Here is a 25,495-nt window from a genome sequence, read left to right on the forward strand (position 1 = left end):
TTGAAATGAAAACATAACTGTCTCGTCTTCTATCTGTATTGTATCCTTAAGACAAATCACAACATCCCAAAGCTCCCCCCTTTTCTCTGCACGGTGAGCTCTGTCTTTATATAGAAGTCAGAGACACATAGACAGGGGAAAAGAGTGTAAGACATTGATTGAAGGCCACATTTGTCTCTCGTCCCATCTCTCAGTGATGATCTTTGTGCTCTGTGTCTGTCGTTTTCTCATCAGGCAGACGGCGATGAGCTCGACTGAACTCAGCACAGACAGCAGGTGTCAAAATGTGTCGACGTGAATCAGTTTGACACCCCTAAGGGAACAGCCTTTATTCTCCTCTTTTACCTGCTTCTGCTTCACACCTCTAATAAGCTTCACTTCACTGATGATGACTTAGCACACACAGCTAAAATAAAGCATATGTACCTGCTAGGACTGAGATGAAAATAGATCAGGCCTCTGAGGCTTGGATTTTTTAATTCATGTAGAAAATTTCGAGTCATGTTTTGTTTTTTGTTTTTTTGTGTTTAAGTATCATTGCACTCGAGAATAGATAGGATTCCAGACTATAGAATGGCTCTATACACACACACACACACACACACACACATGCACACACACATTCATACATTTGTTCAGGAACTATGTGCAATAATCCAGTATAGCCAGTACACCTTATTGACATGATTTTAGGAGATGGAAGTAATCTGGATAAATCTCTGGACACAAGCATACTGTGAAACACCATAATCAATAATTATTTTTATGATATTATTTTTAAATAAGGTTAAATGAGGCTTTAAATGAGATCTCATTACTTTCAGGACATTAAAAAATGCTGAAACGTCTAGATAGCTGTCAGATATTTAGATACGGCTTCAATTCAGTATTATTCCGTCAGCGTAATTTCTGAATTCATTACAGATTTAACATAAATTCCTTATTGCTGAAGCCATCAAATGTTCAATGATTAAAACCTTCAGTGATAAACATCAAGGTTATGTTATATTTTGAAATGGTCATTCTCAGCAATGTTTTTTAAACAGCCTTTAAATCCTATCAAAATATAGGATTTAAAGGCTGTTTAAAAAACATTGCTGAGAATGACCATGCTAATCAAAACTGAATGTGTGTGTATGTGACAAATGTGAGCTAGTTTACTAGCAGTCAACTAGCTAGCTAACAAAACATGGTGGTATTGCATACAAATTTAACATATTTATTACCCTTTTTCTGAAACACATATTCCTCATAGATTATATTAATGCTTTAAGATGACATTTTCGGCACTTCTTATTTTAAGACCTGTGTAATTCTTTGATGGCTTGCTAACAAGCTGGTGCTTATTTGTTTTTATGCTATAATCTCTGGACATAAAACAAATAAATATTTGGTTTGGAAAATATACATATTTTTAATACCTCTAGTTTAACATTTTATTGCGGTTAATTGTATAATTGTACTAATCTAGTGCCTTATTGCTCCATTAACATCTAGCTATCACCTAGTGCATTGTAAACTGTCTTACAAAGTGATTTATCAAACTTTGGTAATATTCCAACGAAATGAATCTTTTCTATACTCGATCCAAATACGCACTTTTTAATTATTATCAGACCTGGCCAGGGAAAACAGCGAAGGCCTGTGCACAAACTCTTACAGCACACTCAAACAAAAATGTAATTACCCTCTACTATTCCAATTACCAGGAGATGGTAATGAGATCTACAGCACGGGATGTCAGCACAGCTGTTTACTTGTGTGAGAGCCCCTGAAATTGGGTCAGATTGCATCGTCAAATTAAATTAATTTCCTAGCAGTCACCACTCTTGTTCCTAAGTAACCAAGACATATTACTGCAGGTTAATATGCAAACGCGTTAGGCTTGATCAGAGACATCTTGGCAGATAAAATATCAAGTTACTGGTTTGTATTAGGGAAGTAATGGAATGTTTATACAGGATGTTGTTCGGAATGAACGGATAAGGTGTTTGTGGTAAACACGACTCAGGAGATATGTGAGAATCCATGTACAGGAGGTTGATAACGACAACAGGCTCCAATCCAGAAATCTATGTGAAACATGCACAGTAATCCACAGTGTAAACAGAATCAAAGGTCAAATCCAAAGAACGGTTAAGAAGCAAGACAAGGGTCAAACATGATCAGACAAAGCTCAGAAATGACATGAATCATCAAGGCTTTGCAAAGACATTGAGTAACCGTGTGTGTATGTGTGTGTTTTATTACAGAGACTGGAAAGGAAATGGGTAATAATCATAGAAAAGTCCTTAATATTCAGCAGGAATAACAGGGACCGTGCTCAGCGATTGTCTCTGATGGATGTTCTAACCAGATAGAGATATGAATAGGAGGCAGATATGAATAGGAGATACACTGTTTCTTTGTTTTTCTTTCTTTTCTTTGTTTTCCCAAATGGTATCTGGTTGGAATTCATGGTCAGCTATAAAGCTTGTGGTTGCAAATGAGTAAAGAACATGACTGATGCATTTACAAAATTCCTTCATGCATCTTTAGGAACTGTCTGGTCAGGGATCAGTGGTTTAAAATAGGCTAGTAGATTGTTTTTAAGGGTACATTTTTGGAAATAGGAACATTCATTAGGAAATATGACCATATAGGTTCAAATGGACACACAAAAATAATCACTGTATGAGCGAGACTACAAAACAATCTCTGTTCTATTAGGTAACGCCCACATTGGGTTTAAATATGAATACAGAATACAGATACAGATATTTGGAGCATTAAAATAGATACAGATACAGTACTAGTTTGTTTACAGTTATAATGGGCTAGGAATGAATCTTTGAGGAGTCAAGGGTGACCTTTATACTACTGAACTGCTGTACCCTATATCTAATAGATGGATGTGTATATTATAAATCTATGATCCCACAATAGCCTCTGTCCCGGTGATATATCACGCTGAACAGCTACCAGCACATTGATTTAAACCTTACAGACTGCACTCTTGCTGTGTCATAGATTTGACTGATTTTTATAGTAACTACATCGTTTTAAAAACGCTCACATCCACACACGCAGAGCTTAAGCTGGTCATCATTGTGATTTCCACGGCTTGAGAACGCACGTCCGAAGAAAGACGGCTCTCTTTTCCAATTTGAGATGGTGAATGCTTTCCTGAGTCAGCGAGAGCAGGGGAAATCTTCTCCATCACTGTCCACTTTCCTCTGGCAGCACAGATGTGGTGAGCTACAGGACAGAGACATGACATATGGTTATAATGTCTCAACACCGCTGCACGAGCTGGTGTTTCACTCAGCAAGGACACAGAAAGGAGCAAGTGCACTCACCTCTTCAGGGCTGAACCATGGTTCACTGTGTTCACACTCAGTATTACTGTGTTTCTACAATAATACTAGCAGAGCTAGTGAGTGTTTGTCATTAGAATAAGGCAGAGAGCTACAGAGAAACCAAACAGACATGTAAACATTCACATTTCTGGCATTTGGCAGATGTCCCTATCCAGGGCAACTTATATTTTATCTCTTTTTTTTTTATACAATTGAGCAATTGAGGGTTAAGGGCCTTGCTCAGTGGCCCAGCAGTGGCAGCTTGGTGAACGTGGGATTCAAACATGCTTTGGATCTATCAGATTGACAGATTTTTTTTTTTATGTAACTTGGCCAAGTGATTTAGAAATTTGGGTATAAAAGACAAAAATGCATTTCTCCTAGGTCACTAATTTTTAAAATATGGCTGTATCCCAACTAGCACCTCAAATGGACATGTAGTGCACTAAATTGTGTAATTATATAGACTGGAGGAGTAATGTATAGATAATAGGAAATGGGATTTTGGCTGGAAATAAAATTAATTAAACATCACCAGAGAGAACACCAGCTACTTTTCTAATATTTTATGTATTTCTAAAAATTATAGAAGTGCAGTAAGAGGCTGTATGTATGAATTCAATTATTTGTTTTCTGTTTTGCATTTAAGCCCAAATATGTTTGTCATTATCTTTAAGAGAATTTCAAATTCAGATCATAAGCAGTATGAAATGCAGTGAAATGCTTTTTTATGGGTGGTATACAAATAGAGCCAATTAACACTAAGGTACACAAATAAGATACAATAAATAGAAATATAACCTATAGGGCATAAAGGGAAATATTTTCAATAAATCTATTTTTAAATAAACCGTGAAAAATCCGTATTTTGAGGTACATCCAGTCAGAGATGCAATAAATGTGTGTACTTCAGGCTTAGTGCATATTAACATGGGTAAAAATGGAAATATGAAACAGTGTTATATTTTCAGTCTGTTTTTCCAAAAGTTCACAAATCTTCACAATGAAATGCAGAAATAATAGAAAACAGCATGCTGGGTATGCAGACTGGGTTTCTGACTTATGAACTTTATGTCATTTGTACAGTTTTTGATTGCTATTCATTCCAACATCCACTGGTCTTGTTTAGTAAGTATAAACTAAACTAAGTGTTCTTGCAGACAACAATGCCTTGTGTTTAATAATCTACTTGTATTATACGAAGCAGTCAAACATTTAAAAAACTGTAAATCCAGAAAACATGGTTCATAATGAGATCCACCATCTTGGAGACCATATGACATTCATATGTCAGCATTTTCAAAATGCTTTATCAACAATACAATTTAAAAAGAAGGTCAAGTAATCCTCTTCAGAGAATGGATTTTAAAAAAAGTGTGTTTATAATGTTAAAGGAAAACTAAAACAGATGCTAAAGAAAATACATTTTCAGATCTACAGCACCTGTGTTAGCATCTCATATCTTTCTAAAACTCAAGGACGTTATTGCATATGGTATTATGCAGTCCTAGTGGCAGGTTTGGGATCATGTGTTACCTGTAGTGCTTTTTGTGCCAAAATAAATAAATAAATAAATAAATAAAAAATTGGGACTATGTGGCTAAAAATATCCTCAAAATAAGCACCAGATATGTCCAGCTGGCATGCAATTTGCTTTCTGTTTCTTTGTGTTTTGGCATTTAAAATATCTTTAGTTCATTAGTCTCAATCACAAAACCAGCGCTCTACCCTCCATCTCGATTGTATTCACTTTCCCCTTGAACTGTGTGTGAATGGATAGGTGCTTGGTGACATTCACTGCTTTTTGGAAAGATTTTATTCCACTTTGAGTGAAAATCATCTCTGGCCACATTTTTACTACTTTATAGATGCTTCTCATATGATTACATGTAATGCCCTGATGCTTGTGGAAACATATTATTGAATAATAATGACTGAAACGCCATATTTCTAAGTACTAGTTTTAATTTTTTTTTTTTTTTCTGTTTGTTTTATGAAGAGTACCGTATATGTTTTCTCTGCATATATTTGAATGGATTTCCAGGCGTGACAGGCATGAAAGCATAAAAACTCCCAGTTCCACTGATTGCTTCTCTGCAACCGCTGTGAAATCCTGCTGTGCTGGAAAAGAAGGAAGATTTAGTGTGTGTATGCATGCATAGTATGTCTACTCTAGGAACTGAAACAGCGGCTGTTTTCTATGCACTAGTTGTCTCCTTTACACTCATTTGAACATTTCGATTTGAGGTTCTTAAATGCATGGTGGTGTCTGAACCAAGAAAGCTCAATTTCAGTAATTATCCCCCAAAGGCAGCTTAAGACTTAAAGACAGTTATACTAATATAAACAGACAAACGGGGCAGATGGCTACAAGCTTCATTATCTAAAAGTGTGGTTTATCTTCAGGGTCGAACACCAGAATCAGAAATCTCTGTCACTTTTGCTCTGTCCCTGCATGTGAGATGGTGGTGATATTTTACCCGGATTGACAAATGAAGCCTTCTATCTCGGCCATCTGTCCTCACAAATGGGCCATCAGTTGTGTCGATGTGCTGCATTTCAATTCTCCGATACACAGAGTCAAGGAAAGAGCCACAATGTACAGAGTTAACATGGGCCAAGATTCAGAGACCTGAGGTTCACTGAAGCTTAAAATATGCACCAAGACAATCATCTAACTACTAGACCACTAGACTACGTTTAATCCTGATGCTTTCAGCAGATGTTTATTCAACATGTTTGTACAACACTTGGTACTACATGAACCAGCAGTCCTCCAGGTCTCCTTGTTTCTCAATTACAAGTCAGATTTTCTTGCATGTTATGGCTTTTACCAAATCTTGCCTTTCAGATTAGATTTTGCAGAGCTATATGAGTTAGCAGGGTCTTTTAAAGATGGCATCCACACCAGATTGTTGTTTACAAAATTCGTAAAGTGGATTACTTCTGGATTTTTGTGAAACCAGGTGCAACAGCATTACCAATAGTACAGAACTGTATGAAGAAGCAATGCTGGGGCTGATTTCTCTCTAGCCCAGACTGTAGATTTTTGCAGTGAGAATTGGTTCAGCTGGTTACAGAGTGAAACAGGCTGATATGTCTCAGCCATGTCATCAACTGGTATTGAGAATACTAATTGAAATGCATGAAATATATATGAAATACTGTTGTTGGGATAATGAATGTAAAAATGGTGGATAGTTTTTTCTTAAATCATCCTTTTTTTGCAAAATGCCTTTGGAGGAGAAGCTATAAGTAGATAGACTAAAAGCACACACTGTCTGATTACACAAAAGGACAGACAACCAAAACATAAGTTTAGTGTTTAGTTTAGTGGGTTTGAATGACCATTTATTGTCAAGATCCAAGAAATAAGGTTCATTCATTCCTGTGCAATTGTAACAGGTACACAAGTGCAGTGGGGTGAGATGCAGCTTCTACAAAGTCTGTGCATATCATGAGCAATAAATACACTATGTACACTATGGGTATTGGAGTAAGAGAGTAAGGAAGAGTGTGTAACACAAGAGCATGTGTGTATGTGTATGTGTATGTATTTCTATGTACAGTACACAACACAACCAGTCACTTTGTCTTGTTGACATTTAGTGAATCTCAAGAAGCATGTAGGGACAAAGGGACAACGGACTATGTCAAGGAAAAGGTGAGAATGTTGGTGAGATCTAAAACTAGTTGGTCGTCAAAGATTTTCCAAAGATTGGGGATTTTGTCTGGGCCCACCTTAAAGTCTTCAACAGATCATGTTCTGAGACCATGACTGTGCAATCCTCACTGGAAGAGCAGATTTCTGGTGTTTTAGCAGGAATGCTAGAATAAGCTGAATGGCAATCCCTACAGATGCTTAAGTTCATTAACCCGGAAGTGGTCCGCACTCACCACAGTCAGTGTCAGTTAACATAAGTACAATAAAGTGGATCTGGAAACTTAAATATTTGGGTTGAAACTTCCACAGTTAAAATGTGGAAATTACCATTGTGGGAATGGTTCTGAAGCTTATACTGAAAATGTTTTTTTTTTTGCAGGGAATTATCTTGACAGCTTGAATATGCTAAGAATGTTCTTAGAGCTGTGGTTTACAGACAACGTTCCAGAAACCTAACCTAAACTCATTAGCTCAGTCAGCAGTTAAGTATGTGTGCTACTGCTTACTGAAGAGAAAGTTGTGATTGTGGCTTGTGTGAGGATGAATTGTCACTCTGCTGGAAGGTTACATGCTTGAATCTCAAAAAGACTCTTATTAACCTGCTCATCAGATCTCTGGGCTTTAAATTATAGGCAACAAGGCAGCTTGAGAGAACTGTCTGGGTTCTTTGGATTTACTCTGTCTCTCTGATTCCGCAATTAGTAGGGCCGCCTGTGGCACACAGATAGAGGGTTTTTTTTAATATTCCTACATTTATGCAGGCATTTGGCACCTTTAAAATTCATGAGTGAGAAATTTCATGGGCGTGGCACACAGATAGATTTAAATATTATTATTTTTTAATGGCATTTGGTTGGTTAGGTTAAATAGAATTTATATTATTATATTATTCATTTTTATAATTTGAATTTCTAATTTAAATTTTTGGTGGTGCAATTTAATAGGGTTTTTATTTACATTAATTTTGAAATTTCATGAGTTTATCAATCAGGATGTAGTAATGTGGTTAGTTGGACATGTCAGTGACTGCTTACAGCTGTACAGAAAATCTATCTTAATTACAATTATTTATTCACATTAAAAAGTACAAGGTTTTTTTTTTTTACTCTATAGCCATTCCTGATTGTATCCTGTTTCCTGCAGCACAATGCTATGGACTGGATATCAACACGCCACTTGCATTTTTTCTTATGTCCAGTAAAAGAGTTTTTTTTTTTTTATCTTGTGAAATGAAAAAGATGGTTGTCTTGCGGTAAAGAAGGAGATATGTCAGCTGTGTTTCCCCATGGGTGCAGGTAACATCTGATTAAATGTGCTGAGCTCTGGGCAAATCTGCTATAAATACTAAGACATTTTCTTGACAGAATCCAAAGCAAGCAGAAAAAAAAAAATCACAATAGCCAGAATGCAGTTTGTGCTCAGAAATGTCCTTTGTTTTACTGAATGTCATTGCTGTAGGAAGCAATGAACTGTCCTTCAGTTACAGAACAGGAAGTGAAACTTGACAAACCTGCATCTCACGTCATTATAAGGCCTGCAACTTTAAATATTCTAATTCATTTTTGTGCTGGTGAAATTTTGAAAACTGTGACCCAGTTACATACCAAATGCATCATTTGATTCTATCGAGTGAAAAGAGATGAAAGAGCCCACTGGAGTGTTATCGGGAAACCTGACAGAGATACTGTTCTCTGAACTGGCACCAAAATCGACATGATATTGACTGAGGTAGAATACGTTTCATTAACGAGAGGTGTAATTTGACATTGCATGACTTCTGATCGGTTGCACAGCCTTCTTTTCACTCCGGTGTATTTGCCAGTGAGGGGTTTTATTGATAAAGCAGTTAAGAGTGATTGTGTTGTCAGTCTTGCTGTGTCTGTAAGACAATTCTTTGAAAGTTTTGGCTACTTTATCTCTTGGAATTCAGCAGGCTGAGGGTCTGTTTCAGAGCTGCACTTATCTGCAGACCCCACACATGAACAAATAATTACTGTTCTCTTAACCTCAGATTATTTTAAATATATGATAAACACTGTCACAATCTATAAATCAGAATACTTGATTATTTAATTGACAGACAGTGGCATGTAAAAAATGATTCACTGATCATTTTTTTTATATGAAGCACAGGGTAAACATTGGATAAATAAAACTATCAATGTGCTTGACCAGTTTTATGGTCAGTTGCCTGGGCACCAGAAGTACTAGGCTAAATGGCAACTAACATTGTTTAACTCAAAAACATGACAAGCTATTTAGAGGGTTAAGTCATAAACACCAACTAGCATGCATTCCGCTTAAAAGCATAAGAATCTAGAGAGTTAGTTGAGTACATTAACACCTGCTAGTATTCTTTTAACTTACAATCCTGACAAGTCCATTAACACCAATTAGCATACATTTAACTTAAAAGCATGAGAATCTATAGGAAAGCTACTTAGCTTTGCATAGATTTACCTTAAAAGCATGAGAAAAGCTACTTAGTTAAGTCCATTATCACCAACAAGCAGGAATTTAACTTAAAAAAGTGACAAGCCAGCCTTAACATTATCCGAACACCACCTAGCATACACAGGAATGAATAGAGATTGATGTTTCTGACATTGTGTTTACATCCTCAACAAAAAGGCAGTGCTAACATTTCAGTTATGAGCTGTGTCTCCACGCATTGCACAGGTTATATGTAATTTGACTTTAGCAAGTCATCATTTTGCTTGTTGCTGTTTTGTGCATTTTCTCCTTTTATGACCTTTATTGTTAGAATCTAATGGTTGTAATTTATTGTATTGTCAAATATTTTGCCCCAGCAAGTGTTCATGGCTCCCATTTAACAGGATGCATCTTTACACAGCACAGAAAAAATGCTGAAAGTGGAGGAAAATCCTTGAGGATTTTTAAGGATTTGCATATGTATCAAATTCCCAATATACAGCCTTCAGTGCATTTTATGTAAAACTCCTAGCCGCAAGAAGCAGTGTAGAATATCACCTTGTAAGTGTGCACTCTTCCAGCATGTCAAATCGTGACAGTATTTAATAAATATTGCCATTGTGGAGCAATCACTTCCTTTTATCTTTTCACCTGTAAGTCAGACATGATCACTATATAGTGCTTTCAGTTTAGCAGCTTCAGTCAGCGCTACAGGTATGTATCTTGGTGAGCGTAATTTTATTTCTTTATAATATAAGCATTCATAGAACACTACAGGGCTCCGTAATGTCCATTAGCTTTAAGTCGGATTTCCCTCGTCAGCATTACTGCGCTGCATTTAGTTCGTCGCCTGCATGCTGACGCTCATCTTTACAGGCTCCTGGGAGTTTTTTTTCCCAAGGTGTAGGTGGCTTTGCTTGCTCTGAGCAGTTTCTATTCACTATACATACCCACTTTTTTTCACTGTCTAGTCAGTTTGTCTCTTTTTGCCCTGGATAGCCAACAGACTTTATCTTCACAACCTGCTCTGGCTTGGTGAGACGTGTCTAGGGAATCATTGCTGCATAATGGTGGTATTTATTGCATATACTGCACCATATGTCACTAGGTGACCTTGTTGAAAAATCTCAGCATGCATGTACACATGGACAAGGGAGTATTCCAATGTTTTACGGTATTCCAGGTTCACAGAACAACATTTAACGTAATATATGTCTAGCACTGTATGGTTTGCATTGAAAATCAGGTTGGATGGATCATAATAAAACTAGAATGAGTTCAGAAATGATGATGCTTCTATTTATAAGTTGCTCAAAAGCTACACAATTGGACTTTTTGACCATATAGAGGAATTTATTTAGATTTGCACCCAAATGAGGATGCATTCCCTTTTGAGTCTGGTTCTTGTCAAGGTTTCTTCCTTGTATCGTCTTGGGGAGCTTTTCCTCACCACTGTCGCCTCTGACTTGCTCATTAAATAAAAAATTTAATCTAGAATTGTATCATTTTTATTCTGGTTTTTTATATCCCTGTGAAACTGTCTTGCGACAATGTCCATTGTTAAAAGCTCTACATGAATACAATTGTATTGAACTGAATGGAAAATATCCAGGTTAGAGGATGAATGTTAATGTTACAACCTTTCATCTGTCTGTCAGAAACAAGATAAAATCCAAGCTGAAGTTCATCCATTGTTTTATCTCTCTCGGGCAGCTCCACAGATCCAAACTGACATTTCTCCATCTGTCTGTTATATCCCCCATCGACGCTCACTATAACCTGCCTCCACACTGTGTTTAAAATGGGAGGCATTTTGGGAAAACAGAAGGCATTTATCCCGTTTCCATCTGGCAGCTGGCACGTACACAAGTGCCAGATGCAATGGGACGGGCACGCTGCTCCTTGCAAGATAATGTGTTAACCTTGTACTAAGATGTGCTAGCCTTTTGACTCAGTTTCTCCAGCTGACTTTGATGCTTTTGCCGTTGATCTGTTCAGACTTCTCCTACTGTCCTTTTCTGCTCTTTTCCCTCCTGTGGCACCCTTCTTTGCTCCTGGGTTTTTTCTTTCATTTTATTTCATGTGACCTTTAGAGCGTTATCTGATGATATCTCCTCTCTACCTTCCTCTGTATTTTCATCCAAACCTGGGAGGTTTGTGGCGATAATTCTTGACTCCAGCACATCTCCTGACTCATAACACACTGGTCTGTGTGTGTCCTTCCTCAAACAGCTTATCAGCTCTCAGGCATGTCACACAGAACTGCTGTGAGAATGAACAGATTAGTCAAGGTGGACTGACACCACTTTGACCAATTTTGGATAAGGAATCCATTTCACTCTCTCACTCTCTTTTTTTCCCCCCTGTCTTCTCCACATACTGTATCCATAGTCACATATGTACACTTATATGACATTAAAACGAAATAATACATCTTTAGTTATCTCCTAAATGGCTGATAAATGAGTATTATTATCTTACATAGTAGTATGGTCATTATAAATATCCAGAAATTCTCTTGCTGCTTATGGATCTAATGAAATACTGTTCAGAAATGTACTAATGAGGACTGTGCTTACTAATCACATGTTAACATTATGCTAATATGCTAAAGTCTGAATTCCCACAGACTTGTTTAAATTATTTTACTTGAGAAAGGTTCAGTAAGCATTGCTAAAGTAGTGGTAATATTTTTTCCTTTTTTTTCATGGGTCAAAAGGTTAAGTGGATTTCATGTTGACTTAGAAAGAAAAGATTTTTTTTACATTGATTATGGTAATTATGTTTATTTCAAAAGATATGGAGAGGCAAACAGAAGGCTTGGGTTCTGGCCAGAAAAAGCTGCCTCACTCCTCCTCAAGTCACCCAGAAGACTCCAGTGACAGCGCAGATGAGATGAAGCATGTGAGTTATGCTCTTTTTATGCTGTTTTATGCGGTGATTGTTAATGCTCATATTTGCTTGTTTATTACTCACACTCAGGTTTCTTTTTTATTGTATCAGCCACTAGAAGTGCATCTTGGGATTTTTTTTTTTTTTTTTTTGTACTCCAGCTCATTAGATTGATTTTTCCATTTCCTTGTATTGATTTGGAAGCTTTTTATCCAACTCATAAATAAGGACAATTCAAGCTTAAAGCTGGTAAAAGAGCTGACAAATGCAAAAACAAAAGAAGAAGAAAAATTCATGATTCTGTTTGTGTGCGGAACGGATTCACCCAAAACGTACGCGTCATGGAAGCGGACAAAAGTCCTTATTTGATTTAAGTATATATTTATAGTGTACACCAATCAGCCATAACATCATGAGCACTGACAGGTGAAGTGAATAACACTGATTATCTCCTCATCATGGCACCTGTTAATGGGTGGGATATATTACACAGCAAGTGAACATTTTGTCCTCAAAGTTCATGTGTTAGAAGCCGGAAAAATGGGCAAGCGTAAGGATTTCAGCGAGTTTGACAAGGGCCAAATTGTGATGGCTAGACGACTGGATCAGAGCATCTCCAAAACTGCAGCTCTCGTGGGGTGTTCCCGGTCTGCAGTGGTCAGTATCTATCAAAAGTGATCCAAGGGAGGAACTGGTGAGAGGAGCAGAAGGCTGGCCTGTGAAGAAGTTAATGCTGGTTATGATAGAAAGGTGTCAGAATACACCGTGCAGACAGGCAGACAGACAGACAGACAGACAGACAGACAGACAGACAGACAGATAGACAGATAGATAGATAGACTTTTTGAACCCATGAGGGAAATTCTTGTGTAACAGCAGCTTAGTCAGTAACAAGATACAACACACACAACACACAAAAATGTAAGACTATATAAGAAATTTAGAATAACAGAGGAAATATAGAATACAGTATATGATGCAGATATAGAACACAGTTGTGGATTTACATCGGTATAATATACTTAGATGCAAAATTTTATCAGTTATGTATATACACAGTATAAAACTTGCAGTGAAAACCTGAAAACCTGACCTGCTCCTCTTTAATATAATTAAAATAAATTTTAAAAACTTAAGAAGAAGTAATAGAATATGATGTGCAATATGTTAAATATTACATGTCGTAGCACTGGAACCTGATGATTATGTTACATGTAGTAACAGTGTGCAAATATTACAGAAAGCAAAGTAATGTACTAAATGTAATGTAGTGTAGTATAGTACAGTAGTATAGTATAGTATACGCAGTGTAACAGATTAGGTAAGATTCTAGCTCGTGATCTGCTATGCTAAGCTATGCTAGCTTGCTGGCAAACCTTAGATTTAGAAATTTAGCTTTAGAATCTTTATTTATCTTTTACCTTGTGATGGTTCTTATTTTCCATTTTAACTCCTCTTAACCCTACTCCACATGTCCTCACTTCACTTTACTGCATGGATCTGAGCAGGGCAGATGACTTTGAGTGGCTAAATTTAGTTGAATCACTCTGAAAGCGTCTGCTTTTAACACACTATAACCATAGGTATTCTTCAAACCTTTTTTTTCCCCCTGTTGATATGTCTAGCCAACCAGACATGAGATCTTTTCTTTCATATACTTTTAAATATCATTTCATTCATAGTAACTGCAGGTCTGTATAAGAGTTGTCTCATGTCTGGATAATGTCATTCTCAATGGGGGTCCAAGGGTGTAACAGACTTAATAGAAAAATAGCACATTATCATAAAGGACAAGAGTCACGTCACTCACTTACACATTAATGGATGGAGCTTTGTGTGTCTTTGTATTCCAGACGATCTTGACTCCAAGGTTCGTTCACTGCGATTGATTTGTCTTGTACTGTTCGGACTAATGTAAAGGCTTTCTTAATAAGTCTGCTTGAGATGACGTGACTCATTTGGAAAGAGAATTACAATCATGTGTACTTTCAGACTAAATGGTCAGTTGCTTTTAGTCATAAATAATCAAACCCATTTGTTTTACTGTAGCTCTACATGGTTTAGGAAGAATAATACTCGCATGAATCAATGTCTGTACAGAAAAGATTTTAATCATATCAGGGTGTTTATGAACCCAGGGAAAAATATTAGTCAGCCCTTTTCTTAACTCTATGTGGACACTGAGGCAGTAAATTGTGTCGCCTTTTTTCAGTGTAGCGTGACAGCTGCGTCCATACAAATGCTCCTCGCCAGCACTTATGCCATGATCCTAGATGATCTTTCGCCTCATAGCTCACAGACTTTTCCTACATGCTTCACCAAGCAACAATACACCTTGTGCTAGGAGTTCTTTAAACCTTTTATGAATCAGCAATATTAATGCAACATGCTGTATGATATAAGCAGACGATAGATTTCGACTAAAAACAAATCAGACTTTTTAAAATAATAGACTTTACCCTGGAAATATTAACCATTGCTTAAGTGTGAGAAATGTTATACAGATTACTTTGCAAGTTTTTTATTCAGCTAAAATCTTTTTAATATAATATTTTGGGATGTCAACAAAACCTTTTATTCTGGTACTGTAGTCACACAGAGAATTCTTGATCTGATCTTGTTCGTTTCAGCAAAAGTTCATTTACTTGTTTTACGTGGAATATTATCATAAAAATATAAAAATAAATTACTCTGTAATTGAAGCAGCCGTTATCTCCTTAGAGCCCTGGTTCTATCTTGGTACGATCCTCGCTCTATCCAGCGTTCCTGGTTCTTCAGATTCCTCTCACCTCCCATTGGCTTTCTACACTGCACTTAACCCCAGGTTATTGTCATTCTAAAGTCTGTTTTTAACCCTGGATCGAGAAACCTTTTACACTTGTTATTCAGAATCAGGGTAGCACCGAGTTTTGCATGGAGCTATGAAACCCTGCTCTGAAGCATCATTAGGAGAGCTTGTGCAGTGCTAACCTCACATCACGGTGCCAAATGTGTACATTATGAAATGATGCAGTGTTAGAATGTTACAGCTAGAGGCTTATCAGTCATCCAATCAGAAGCGTGCCTCATTTATACATTCACAGAAACCCTGTGTGTAGTGTAGTAAGGTGCGTTTAAGGGGGAAAAAAAGTCTCAAATGGGGACGGAAAACATGTCAGTTGGAAAGAGGAGGATTTCTAAAGTGACAGTGATACAAAATGTGAGACAAGCCGTTATTTAAACCGGGTGAGGTCTGTGTTTATCCAGTAATGGTTGTTTACACTGCAAATATGCAAATAAGAGGGTTAACAGAGTCAGATTGTCAATACCTAGGGTTAAGTGTTTACACTGGGTAAAGTATCAGCAGTGTGAAACATGAAACAAGATAACCCAGAATTCTGTAGAGGTTTCCAATGACTCAGGATTAACTCTTTCAAGTGTAAAAAGCTCTGCAATGTATCTGGGATTGATGTTGACCATGATGATGGTGATGATGAACATGAACGTGATGATGATGATATTGAATGTGCTATATAATAAATCATTTTCTAAGCATATATCATACTGGCACGTGCAGTTTCATGAGAAATGTAGTGATAAGACATATTTTCCTTCTTTAAATGGGCAGAAGCAATAAAAAGCCCATTTTGCAGCAGATGCAATGTATCTAGTGTCACACAGTGCAGCACAAGCACAGTAGCAGCCTCACATCTATTGTGCTCCCATGTTCCCATAGCCCAGATGGCTGCACTGTGTTGTATGAAGCATGTAGCATGAGGTACACAAAGCATATTCTTTTACTTAGAATTCTATTTCCTCCATGATGCTAGCTAGAAACACTACAAAACACAGTAATAATGTGATACCTAGCTGTAACATCTACAGAACATGTTGTGGAGGTATTATAGCCAGTAAGTGGCATCAGTTAAAACTTAATCTTTTATAAATTTAACTGGCAAAGCTAAGAAGTAAAAAAAGATCTAATTTAATTGAACAATCATTTGTGATCACGTACTGTATGTAGTGTATGTTTATATTCTGACTGCCAGACTTTTATATACAGATATTTGCACATTATCTTTACTAACCCAGTGCAATGACACACAAAAGCCTTGTGACAATGCAGTGTAAAATGAAAAGCCTCACGGAGCAGATGCACCATGCCATGTTGGCTTTGGTGTAAAATGGGCTTAGGAACACTGATATAGCTTCTGACAATGAGAAAGCTGGTAGGATTGTGTGCTTGTGCTGCCATCATACCACATATATGAGAATTTAATTTTGTAAAATGGTGCTTTTTAGGTGTAAATTGAGCTGACTCTAGCTACTCAAGTAGCCTGGCTCCTATATAACCAGAGCTGGACTAAAACCAAGGTCTAAAATGGGATTTAGGAGGTAGAGAAGCACTTTCGTGGACAGACTTTGTTAGAGTCATTTTCTTTCTTGCTTGGTTAACAAACCATGCTGATATTTTGCCTTTAACTGCAAATGAAACCATAGTTTTAACTCAGTTATACTCATAAAACTCATGCACAGGAAGGGTGTAGTATTTTTGATATTAACAATAAAAAAAAAGCAGTTTTGGTCTTATTGAACTACTGCTTTGAAAAATTTTGTACTTCCAGAAATGAATGAATGAATGAAGGAATGAATGAATGAATGAATGAATGAATGAATAAATAAATAAAAAAAATAATTAGGACAAGCATTTATAGACCCCCCTTGTCCACAAAAACCTTTTTTATATATAAAATTTTGTAGAGATATTTTATCAGGAAAAATGGCGTCAATGCCCTTGGTTGACTTTGACAAGGGCAAATTGTGATGGCTAGAAGATTGGGCCAGAAATTCTCTAAAACTTAAGGTCTTGTGAGGTGAAATGCTCCAAGGAAGGAAAGCCGGTGAACCATCAACAGGGTCCAGTCATCAGTGCCCAAGGTTCATAGATGTGTGTGGTGCGAGCTAAGGCTAGCCCGTCTGATCCAGTCTCACCGAAGTGCTACTTTTTACTTTACTTTTTATCTAATCTGGTTTTCTAAAGACAAAGTGAGAATGCCCCTTTATTTATTTTATTTTCGCCATAGTTACACGCAGTATGTTAGAAATCTTTGTGGTCAGTCAAAACACAATGCTGTTTCACCTGAAGCAAGAACAATCATGAGACTAAGAGCCAGTGTATAAGAGTGTATAAGGGTCATTGTGCACAAAGGCAGCCAGGGCGCCTGATACCTAAGTTGAAAACAGTCGACAGTTATACTGAGGAACCTAAAGATAATGCTCAGGGTTGAGATAAGAAGAAAATAGAAAAAAACATGAAACAATCATGAATAAAGGTCAGAAATGTTCACTGGGTTGATCTTAAATGATTACATCATGTGATGTTTCATTACATAATCATTGAAAAAATCGAAATAAATCCCACACGTATAAATACCGTTTTATTGCTGTTGTATATTTCAATACTATATCGGTATGTATTTGATTTTATAGAGGAACATTATCAACAATGGCATTTAATCATTTTTTTTATAGATCCATGTAAAATCCACCTCTTTCATTCCAATTTTCTATTCTTTACCCAGAATTCCCTTCTTTCAATCCTACATGTAAACAGTTAGACCTTTTTTTGGAATCACTTTGTGCTTGGATCTCCAACTGTGTTCTATTGAACCTCTACATCCGGTCCACTACAGAGTCTCCAGACCCATTATGTTATTCTTTATACTGTTATTATCTGCGGCGAATAGAAATCCATTTGGGATTCTGTTTGAAGACGAGCTTGAAGGCAGATTTTCTTCCGTGGATCCCTGTTACACAGCAAATTTCTATAGGCATAGATTGTATGCGCTTTTTACTCATTTTAAGCAATCAGTGTAGTATAATATGTATTTTAACTGAGTCACGGTGCAACCGCATGCAAATCTGAGTCTTTATTAACCCAGAGGTCAATTTAAATCTATTTAATCCTCACCAGTGGCACGACTTTCAGTGCTATGATGGAGTCAACAGCAGCCGGAGATGGAGATGGAGGGAAAATGTGATATTAGGAGTGATCTGACTGGGGTTTCTGATTCCGTAGTAGGGAAATGTGAAGTATAGCCCTGCATGAGATCCACTGACTTTGAGTGAACAAGACATATGTCTCCAACTAGCACTTTCCTTTAAAAAAAGAAAAGAAAAGAAAAAACGAGAAAAAAGCAGATTGCAAGGTTGCGAGGTGTAAGAGCAGTCTAATAAGAGCAGCATGAAGTATGAAGGTTTGAGTGAGTGAGAGAGAGAGAGAGAGAGAGAGAGAGAGAAAGAGAGAGAGAGTGTGTGTGTGTGTGTTTGTATGGTTGGTGGGGGTCTTTTGTGGCTTGTTTTCTGCTTGCACTTGATAATATACTGCACTCTGATGAAGAATGGACATAGGCACGTTGTTCCCATTGAGTCCCATTGATTTTCTCCTGTTCCAATGATTGATTTTCTTCCTGACCATTAATCCCACTCTCTCTACACCTCCCTCTCATTGGCTACACCACCATCTTGCTCAGGTTGCTTCTTTACTCATAATAAAAAAAGAAAAAAGGAAAAACCTCGGAAAATAGGTATTGAACAGAATTCAGTTAATTTACCATGCCTATCGTCATTTAGGTCCTTTAGTAAATTTGTTGTTATACTTAGTTCTTGGTCACTTTGTTTTGGACATAGGGATTTTTTTTTTTGGAGATAAACACTTTCAGTGCACGGCCTGGTTCACTTGAGTAAAAGTCTAAATTGATTTCTGCAGTCCTGTGGGAATCTGTATATTGGTCTTTATATCGCCTGTCTTGTTGTGCTCAGCATAAAGCCATTGGTCATATGAGGGCTTACAATTTAATGCAACAATGCTTAGTGGACGCTTTTGTGGAAAATGCAGCCCTCTAAAGCTTTCAGAGATTCCCCAAAGCTGCAGAAATTAAACAGATCTCTCAACGTCGTGTCTGAGCTGGAGTTTCTTTACTCAGACTGATAGTGGAGAAAGAATTATATTGAAATATCGGGTTAAAACTGGAGAGAGTTTTGTTAGTTAGACCTTTATGTGGACTATGAGGATCATTTGTATAGTTGGTTATGGAAAGGTAATAGAGGTAATGAAAAAGGGCAGTGGTGGCTCAAGTGGTTAAGGGGTTGGGTTGGCGATTGAAAGGTCAGGGTTCAAGCCCCAGTGGCACCAAGCTGCTTTGCAATTGCGCAAGGCCCTTAATCCCCACTGCTCCAGGGGTGCTGGATCATAGCTGCCCTGTGCTCTGACCCCAACTTCCTCTGCTGGGATATGCAAAGAAAAAAATTCCACTGTGGTGGTGATAAAGGCTATTGGAATTTACTTCTCACATATATATATGCTCACTGAGGGTGAAGTCATAATAATTATATTATGTTTATTATAAAACAGTTAGTTCTGGCCTATTAATTTGATGATCACTTGGTCGAGTGGCGTTCCAAGACGATATTTCCTATAATCACACTGGGATGTTTAATTGTGCACTGTAAAACATGATGGCCTGATTAAGTGATGTGAATGTCATAGACAGCTCAGACGGTTCCCTGCCAGAACACCAGAGGACGTTCTGGCAGGATTTGTTTATGTTATGTCCTGTGCTATGTGATTTTGTTTCTGTTCTGTGTTCTCATGTGTGTTTGCCCTGCCTAATTCTTATCCTGCCTCTGCAAACCTGTTCGTTATGTGTCTCTAATTAACTCCCTTACATATACCTGTTGTTTTGTACTTGTCGTCTCTTGTTACCCAGTTGTGGTCCTATTTTTGGTTTCTGTTCTGTTTTTTTGGTTTTCTGTTTTCCTGGATCTTGTTTCTTTGTTTGTGTTTTTAGTTGTGTTTGACGCCTAGTGTTTTCCTGTGTCTGTTGGTTTAGTTATTTTAGAAATAAAACCCCTGTCTGCCTTCTATCCTTGCATTTGGATCTGGTTTTTGTTTACCGTGGAGGACCATGCTTCTGACAGTGACCCTATTTCTTCTCTTTAACTGTAATTGTCATGCTTTTGGATCTTGGTTTATAAGTTTGAAAGATGAAACTTAAAGTGATCCATTGTCTTGATGCAGGTTTTTATTGCAGCAGGTGGACTATCTAACTTTGTTTCTAAGTTTAACCATCTTTGTCTGGTCTGTATTAGCCACATAAAAGTCCAATTCCCAGTTTGAAACTACTATTACTACAGTATTGTTAGGCAGCAGCAGTGGAAAACGCTACTTGTATACAAAAAACTTAATAACACAAAAAGTAGATCTTATAAATAAAGTCTACTTGGACTTTATGTGTTAAGGAATAGTTTCAGGCATATAAGGCATTAATTCTGTAAATATTATGGTACACATTTAAATAATGAGCAAATGATGTGGAATTGATTTTATACTTAAACAAGTCTCTGGCTGGCTTGGTTCCCAGGCAAAAACTGAATAGAATAAGAAAAATGTATCTACCTTTTCCTATGCATGTTCAGTTTGTGCTAGCGACAGGTGTCTTTGTGTGTGTGTGTGGTTTTTTTTGCAGGGTTTGTACTCGGTGAGATAGGAAAGTTTCTAAGTACCGATGCATATGCCTGTGTGTATCTGTATTTTTAAGTATTATTGAGAAGATGTTATCTGTTCAATCGAAATAATGTGTTCACATCCATAGTGTATGTGTTTGCATAAATCAAGCAATCAATATTGCACAGGTAACAAGAGTGCGTTGTACTGAATAAAGGCATGGCTTTGATTCGGCTGCAGTTAATCACATGCCTGTATAACTGCACAACTGTGAGCATGAAATTGCTTTCATAGGTCAGTTCTATAAACAAGAATAAAAACAAAAACCATGAATATTGAATAAGTGACATTTCAGACACAGTATCACCAAAACCTCTGTTTATTTTTGTTCCATTAGTGGAAATAGACCCTGAAGAAGCCACGCTCACTTTATAACATGTCGACTAGATAGCTAGCACACATTCATTTGTACATTCCTGTTGAAGTCATTTCTGGTAAAATTGCCTTCCCCTATTCCCTTTCAACTTCAACTGGCAAAATTTCATATTTTAAGTCAAAAGTTATATTAAGACTTCATATTATTCATTCAAAAAACAAAAACATCATACAAAAAGTTTTTTATTAATTGCTGAACCCTGGGGGATCACAGACCACCCCCCTTTGAGACCTGCTGCTTTAAAGCATTGCACATTCTTCAGTGTTGAGCTATTAACCATGCAAAATATATTACTAAATAAGAATCAAATTTTATATCTATATCTATTTTTGAAATTCCGAGATTATTAAGTCTATATCCAGGCTCTTAAATTAGAAAATAAATGTATTATTATTTAGAAATAAATGCTTGAATACTGAAATAGGTTGTGCATATATACACCAGTCAGCCATAACATTAAAACCACTAGCAGATGATGTGAGTTATGTTGATTATCTCTTTACAACAGCAACTGTCAAGAAGTGGGATCTATTAGACAGCAAGTGAACAAAGTTGATATGTTAAAAGTAAAATGGTGTGAGGAGATATGTGACTTTGACAAGGACCAAAGTGTGATGGCTAGATGACTGGGTCAGAGCTTCTCTAAAACAGTAGATCATGTGAGATGTTCCTTGTATGCAGTGGTTAGTGCCTAGCAAAAATTCTTTAAGAAAGGACAACTGGTGAAGGTTCATAGATGTGTGTGGTGGGAGCGAAGGCTAGCTCCTCTTGTCCAGTCCCACAGAAGTCCTACTGTACTAAGAATTGCTGAAAAAGTGAATGCTGGCTGTGAGAAATGTGTCAGAACACACACTGCATTTCAGCTCGCTGAATATCCAAAGGTGTTTTTTTTGTGGCACAAGAAGGATGACCACAATGTAATGTTATAGTATTTGATCAGAGTAAAAATACTAGGTAACAAAATCCATAATGATGACCACCCCCATGTTTGTAATGTTATAGTGTATGATCAGAGTAAATATACTAGGTAGCAAAATAAATAATGATGACCGCCCATGGGGATTTTGTATGCAGTCTACTTTATTCAGTTTGTAATGAGGATTTAGACATGAAAAATAAGCTAATATTTTTCGTATTACATGCTCTGAGGAGGTTTCGTTGTATAACACGTTATCTTGCTGTTAAATTTATAACATGGTCACGCATAATGGACATACTTTTTAAAAGGTAGGCATGAAAGGGTTAAACATTTCCTTTTTTTCATTATAATGAACATATATGGAGCTTAAGCCAAAGCAGTGATTCAGAAGATGAACCTCTGATAGTAACCATTACACCATTACACTTAATACAGTTCTATTACATGGCTCCTCGGGCAATTTCTTGCACATTAGTCAGTAGGATATGAAACTGAGACATCAAAGTATAGCGTGTCCTCGGAAAATCAAAGAGTTACAGTTGTAATAGTGTGTGCAAAATTAGAATAGAGAAACGTTACAGAAAGTAATGTGTTTTAGTATCTTAATGCATCTTGTAGAGATTATTCAGTGTTTACTATTTGCGTGTTCTTGTCTTTCTGACTTCATACCACAGTATGTTTCCTTATCTTTCATTTAAGCCAATTTTGAAAGCTACAGTGTTGTGAAAATGTGTATTTTTTCTGCTCTTAGTTTTGGCAGGGTGGCCCTTAGATCACCCATGTATTTTAATGCTGGCATTGCTCCACAATGGTGTGTGTGTGTGCGTGTGCATGTGTGATTTGTGTGTGTGTGTGTGTGACAGCATGATTTGTGTGTTCATGGGAAGTTAAGGTGTTTGTGTGGAGAGACCCGGGGGAGCAAAACTCCAGACAGCTAGAGTCTCCACTCACATCCGTCTGGCTGTGTGTATTAGTGGACTGGTCTTTCACTAGAATGTGTAAGACTTTGTACAACTTCTTTACTTCAGAGGGAAAGAGACTTCTGACAGCTTTTAGCTTTTAACTTTCTCAAGACATAGAAGAATTTTTGAGGTCAGCACGAGCGAAAGAAAAATTCGGAGGGATGTTAAGTTGAGTCGAGTTGATTCGAGCGGAGATTAGATGAGCTGCGATGAGATGAATTGAATACGACTCCGAGGCGGAGATGACTTTGAGGACAGATCATATATATATGTATTCTTAATTAAAATGTCAGACAAATACCTCATGCTTCTTTGACAAGTCTAAGGGAAGTTGTTCTTGTGATAACAGCAAATTAGGGACAAATCTGTGAAATCAAGCATGCATAATGTGCATATTTAGTCATATTGGACATCCTGTTTGTTGTGAGACAAACACTCATTCATACACAACATAAACACACACACAGACAAAATGATCAAATAATTCCATGTAATAAAAGGTAGATAAATCCAAATCAGACCAAATTATTCAATTATTATTATGTTTTCCCAGCAGCCACAGTCAGCCATATCACATGAGCAAGAATGCATTGATTTGGCCACAGGTAATCATATCTGTGTACGCAGTATAACTGCATGATTGCTAGTGATATTGCTGTATTACGACAGTTCTATAAACAAGAAATGATCATAGAGTAAGTGGCATTTCAGGCACAATATGGCCAAATGTTCTGTTTATTTTTGCTTCTCTAGTGAAAATAGATTGAGAAATAGAAATAGATCTAGACGATGCCACACTCACTTTATAGCATATGAAGGCGTCCCTTCGTTTCCTTCATCTTTATTTGACAAACTTACACATTTTAAGGTATGGTGTAGTTGCTATCAGAGCTATAGTAACAAGTTTCGAACTAGGAAGTGAGAGTGTATGTGGCAAATGCAGACGAGCAGAGTGATACAAAGACTGAAACTTCCCAGGGCAGTTATTGGAACTACAGGGACACTTGGAACACCATTCAACCAATCGGATTAGTGGCCTGCAGCGAAATGTTATATAATTAAGAGTTATCAAATGATAATAATAGTTATCTGCTGGATCATGAAGTTAAATCCCAACAAAGTGGCTAATAATAAGGAAAAAAGTAATGTTAAACACATTCAAGGTGATTAAGTTGAAATACTGGGGTAACTTTGGTTTGAGAAGTGGGTGGGGCACAATTTGTATCTCATTTCCTGCATTTACATACATTTAGGGACAATGGTAATACAAAATCCAGGAAATAATTAAGTTGATTATAATAAACAATTCTGCCAAAAAGAATTGTAGGCTACTAAACTATGTACTGTATATAAAAAAGATGTTTTGCTTTCTTTATTGTTTAATAGGTGCCGATCACCAAGACTTGAGAGAACCATTTTATAAAGTCAAAAATATTCACCATTAATGTTTTGTGTGTGAATAAAATATAAATAAAGTTAGACTCAATTTCCTCTGTTAAACAGACTTTTATTCCAAACTAATCGCTGTACCTGAAAATGTAAAAAAAATTGACTTGTTGCACCGGACGCTTGTCAGAGACACATCCCCCAAACCGCAGGGGTTTAGAATAGAAAAGAGCAAAAAGCTTTTATGAACTATGTGTTGAATCACTATTCTGTAATATCAACTGCAGACAGCAGCAAAATTAATATTTAATTATATGAAAATGTTGATCATTACATTAATAATTGTCTTTCATGCATAAACAACCACCCTTAGTTAATGAACAAATTAAAATATTTACATTCCTGGTGCTAATTTTCTGTGCAGCACAAATACCTAAAATGGATTATTTTTATGCCTCCAACACTGTATTACAGCAGGGTAGGCACTACCATCTGTAATCCTTACTTCTGTAATCCAAACGGATGGGAAAATTGATAACAGAATAGACTATTTATACACTACTTATTTGTTACACAGGTTGCAAGATTGTCACACACTCTCACAAACATAAAAAAAAAATTAACTTTAATATTAAGTTAACCTGTTCATATTAACATTTTTCATTGTCCTCCATCTATCCATTCAATCCCATCTCTCCATGTATCCTAACTATCCACCTCATCTGATATGAGTTATGATCATATTGAGTCTAACATTAAACTAGCATCCAGAGTCTGCTTGTCATACATTGCTTACAGAAAATGTGCGTAAAGTGAAAGCTCGTTTTCATGCTACACAGAATGTTCTAATCGACATTAAATATTTAGCTCACAGTCTGAAGTTACCTAGCAACAACAGTGTATGTTAACGTTAGCTCAGTCAACGTTAGGCTAACATCAACAGGTGTAATATGATTATCCTGACCTGAGCTAATTTACTG

General features: G+C 36.9%; 1 protein-coding gene across 1 annotated transcript in view; it reads left to right on the top strand.

Annotated features, from left to right (window-relative positions):
* The window catches only part of b4galnt4b (beta-1,4-N-acetyl-galactosaminyl transferase 4b), a 103,125-nt gene that overhangs the window by 20,517 nt on the left and 57,113 nt on the right, over window positions 1–25,495 (top strand). The window contains exon 3 of the mRNA XM_058381413.1: window positions 12,233–12,339. Within this exon, the coding sequence (XP_058237396.1) occupies window positions 12,233–12,339 (107 nt within the window). The remainder of the gene's footprint in view (window positions 1–12,232; window positions 12,340–25,495) is intronic.

The sequence above is a fragment of the Hemibagrus wyckioides genome, linkage group LG27, assembly GCF_019097595.1.
Source record: "Hemibagrus wyckioides isolate EC202008001 linkage group LG27, SWU_Hwy_1.0, whole genome shotgun sequence".
NCBI classification, from domain to species: Eukaryota; Metazoa; Chordata; class Actinopteri; order Siluriformes; family Bagridae; genus Hemibagrus; species Hemibagrus wyckioides.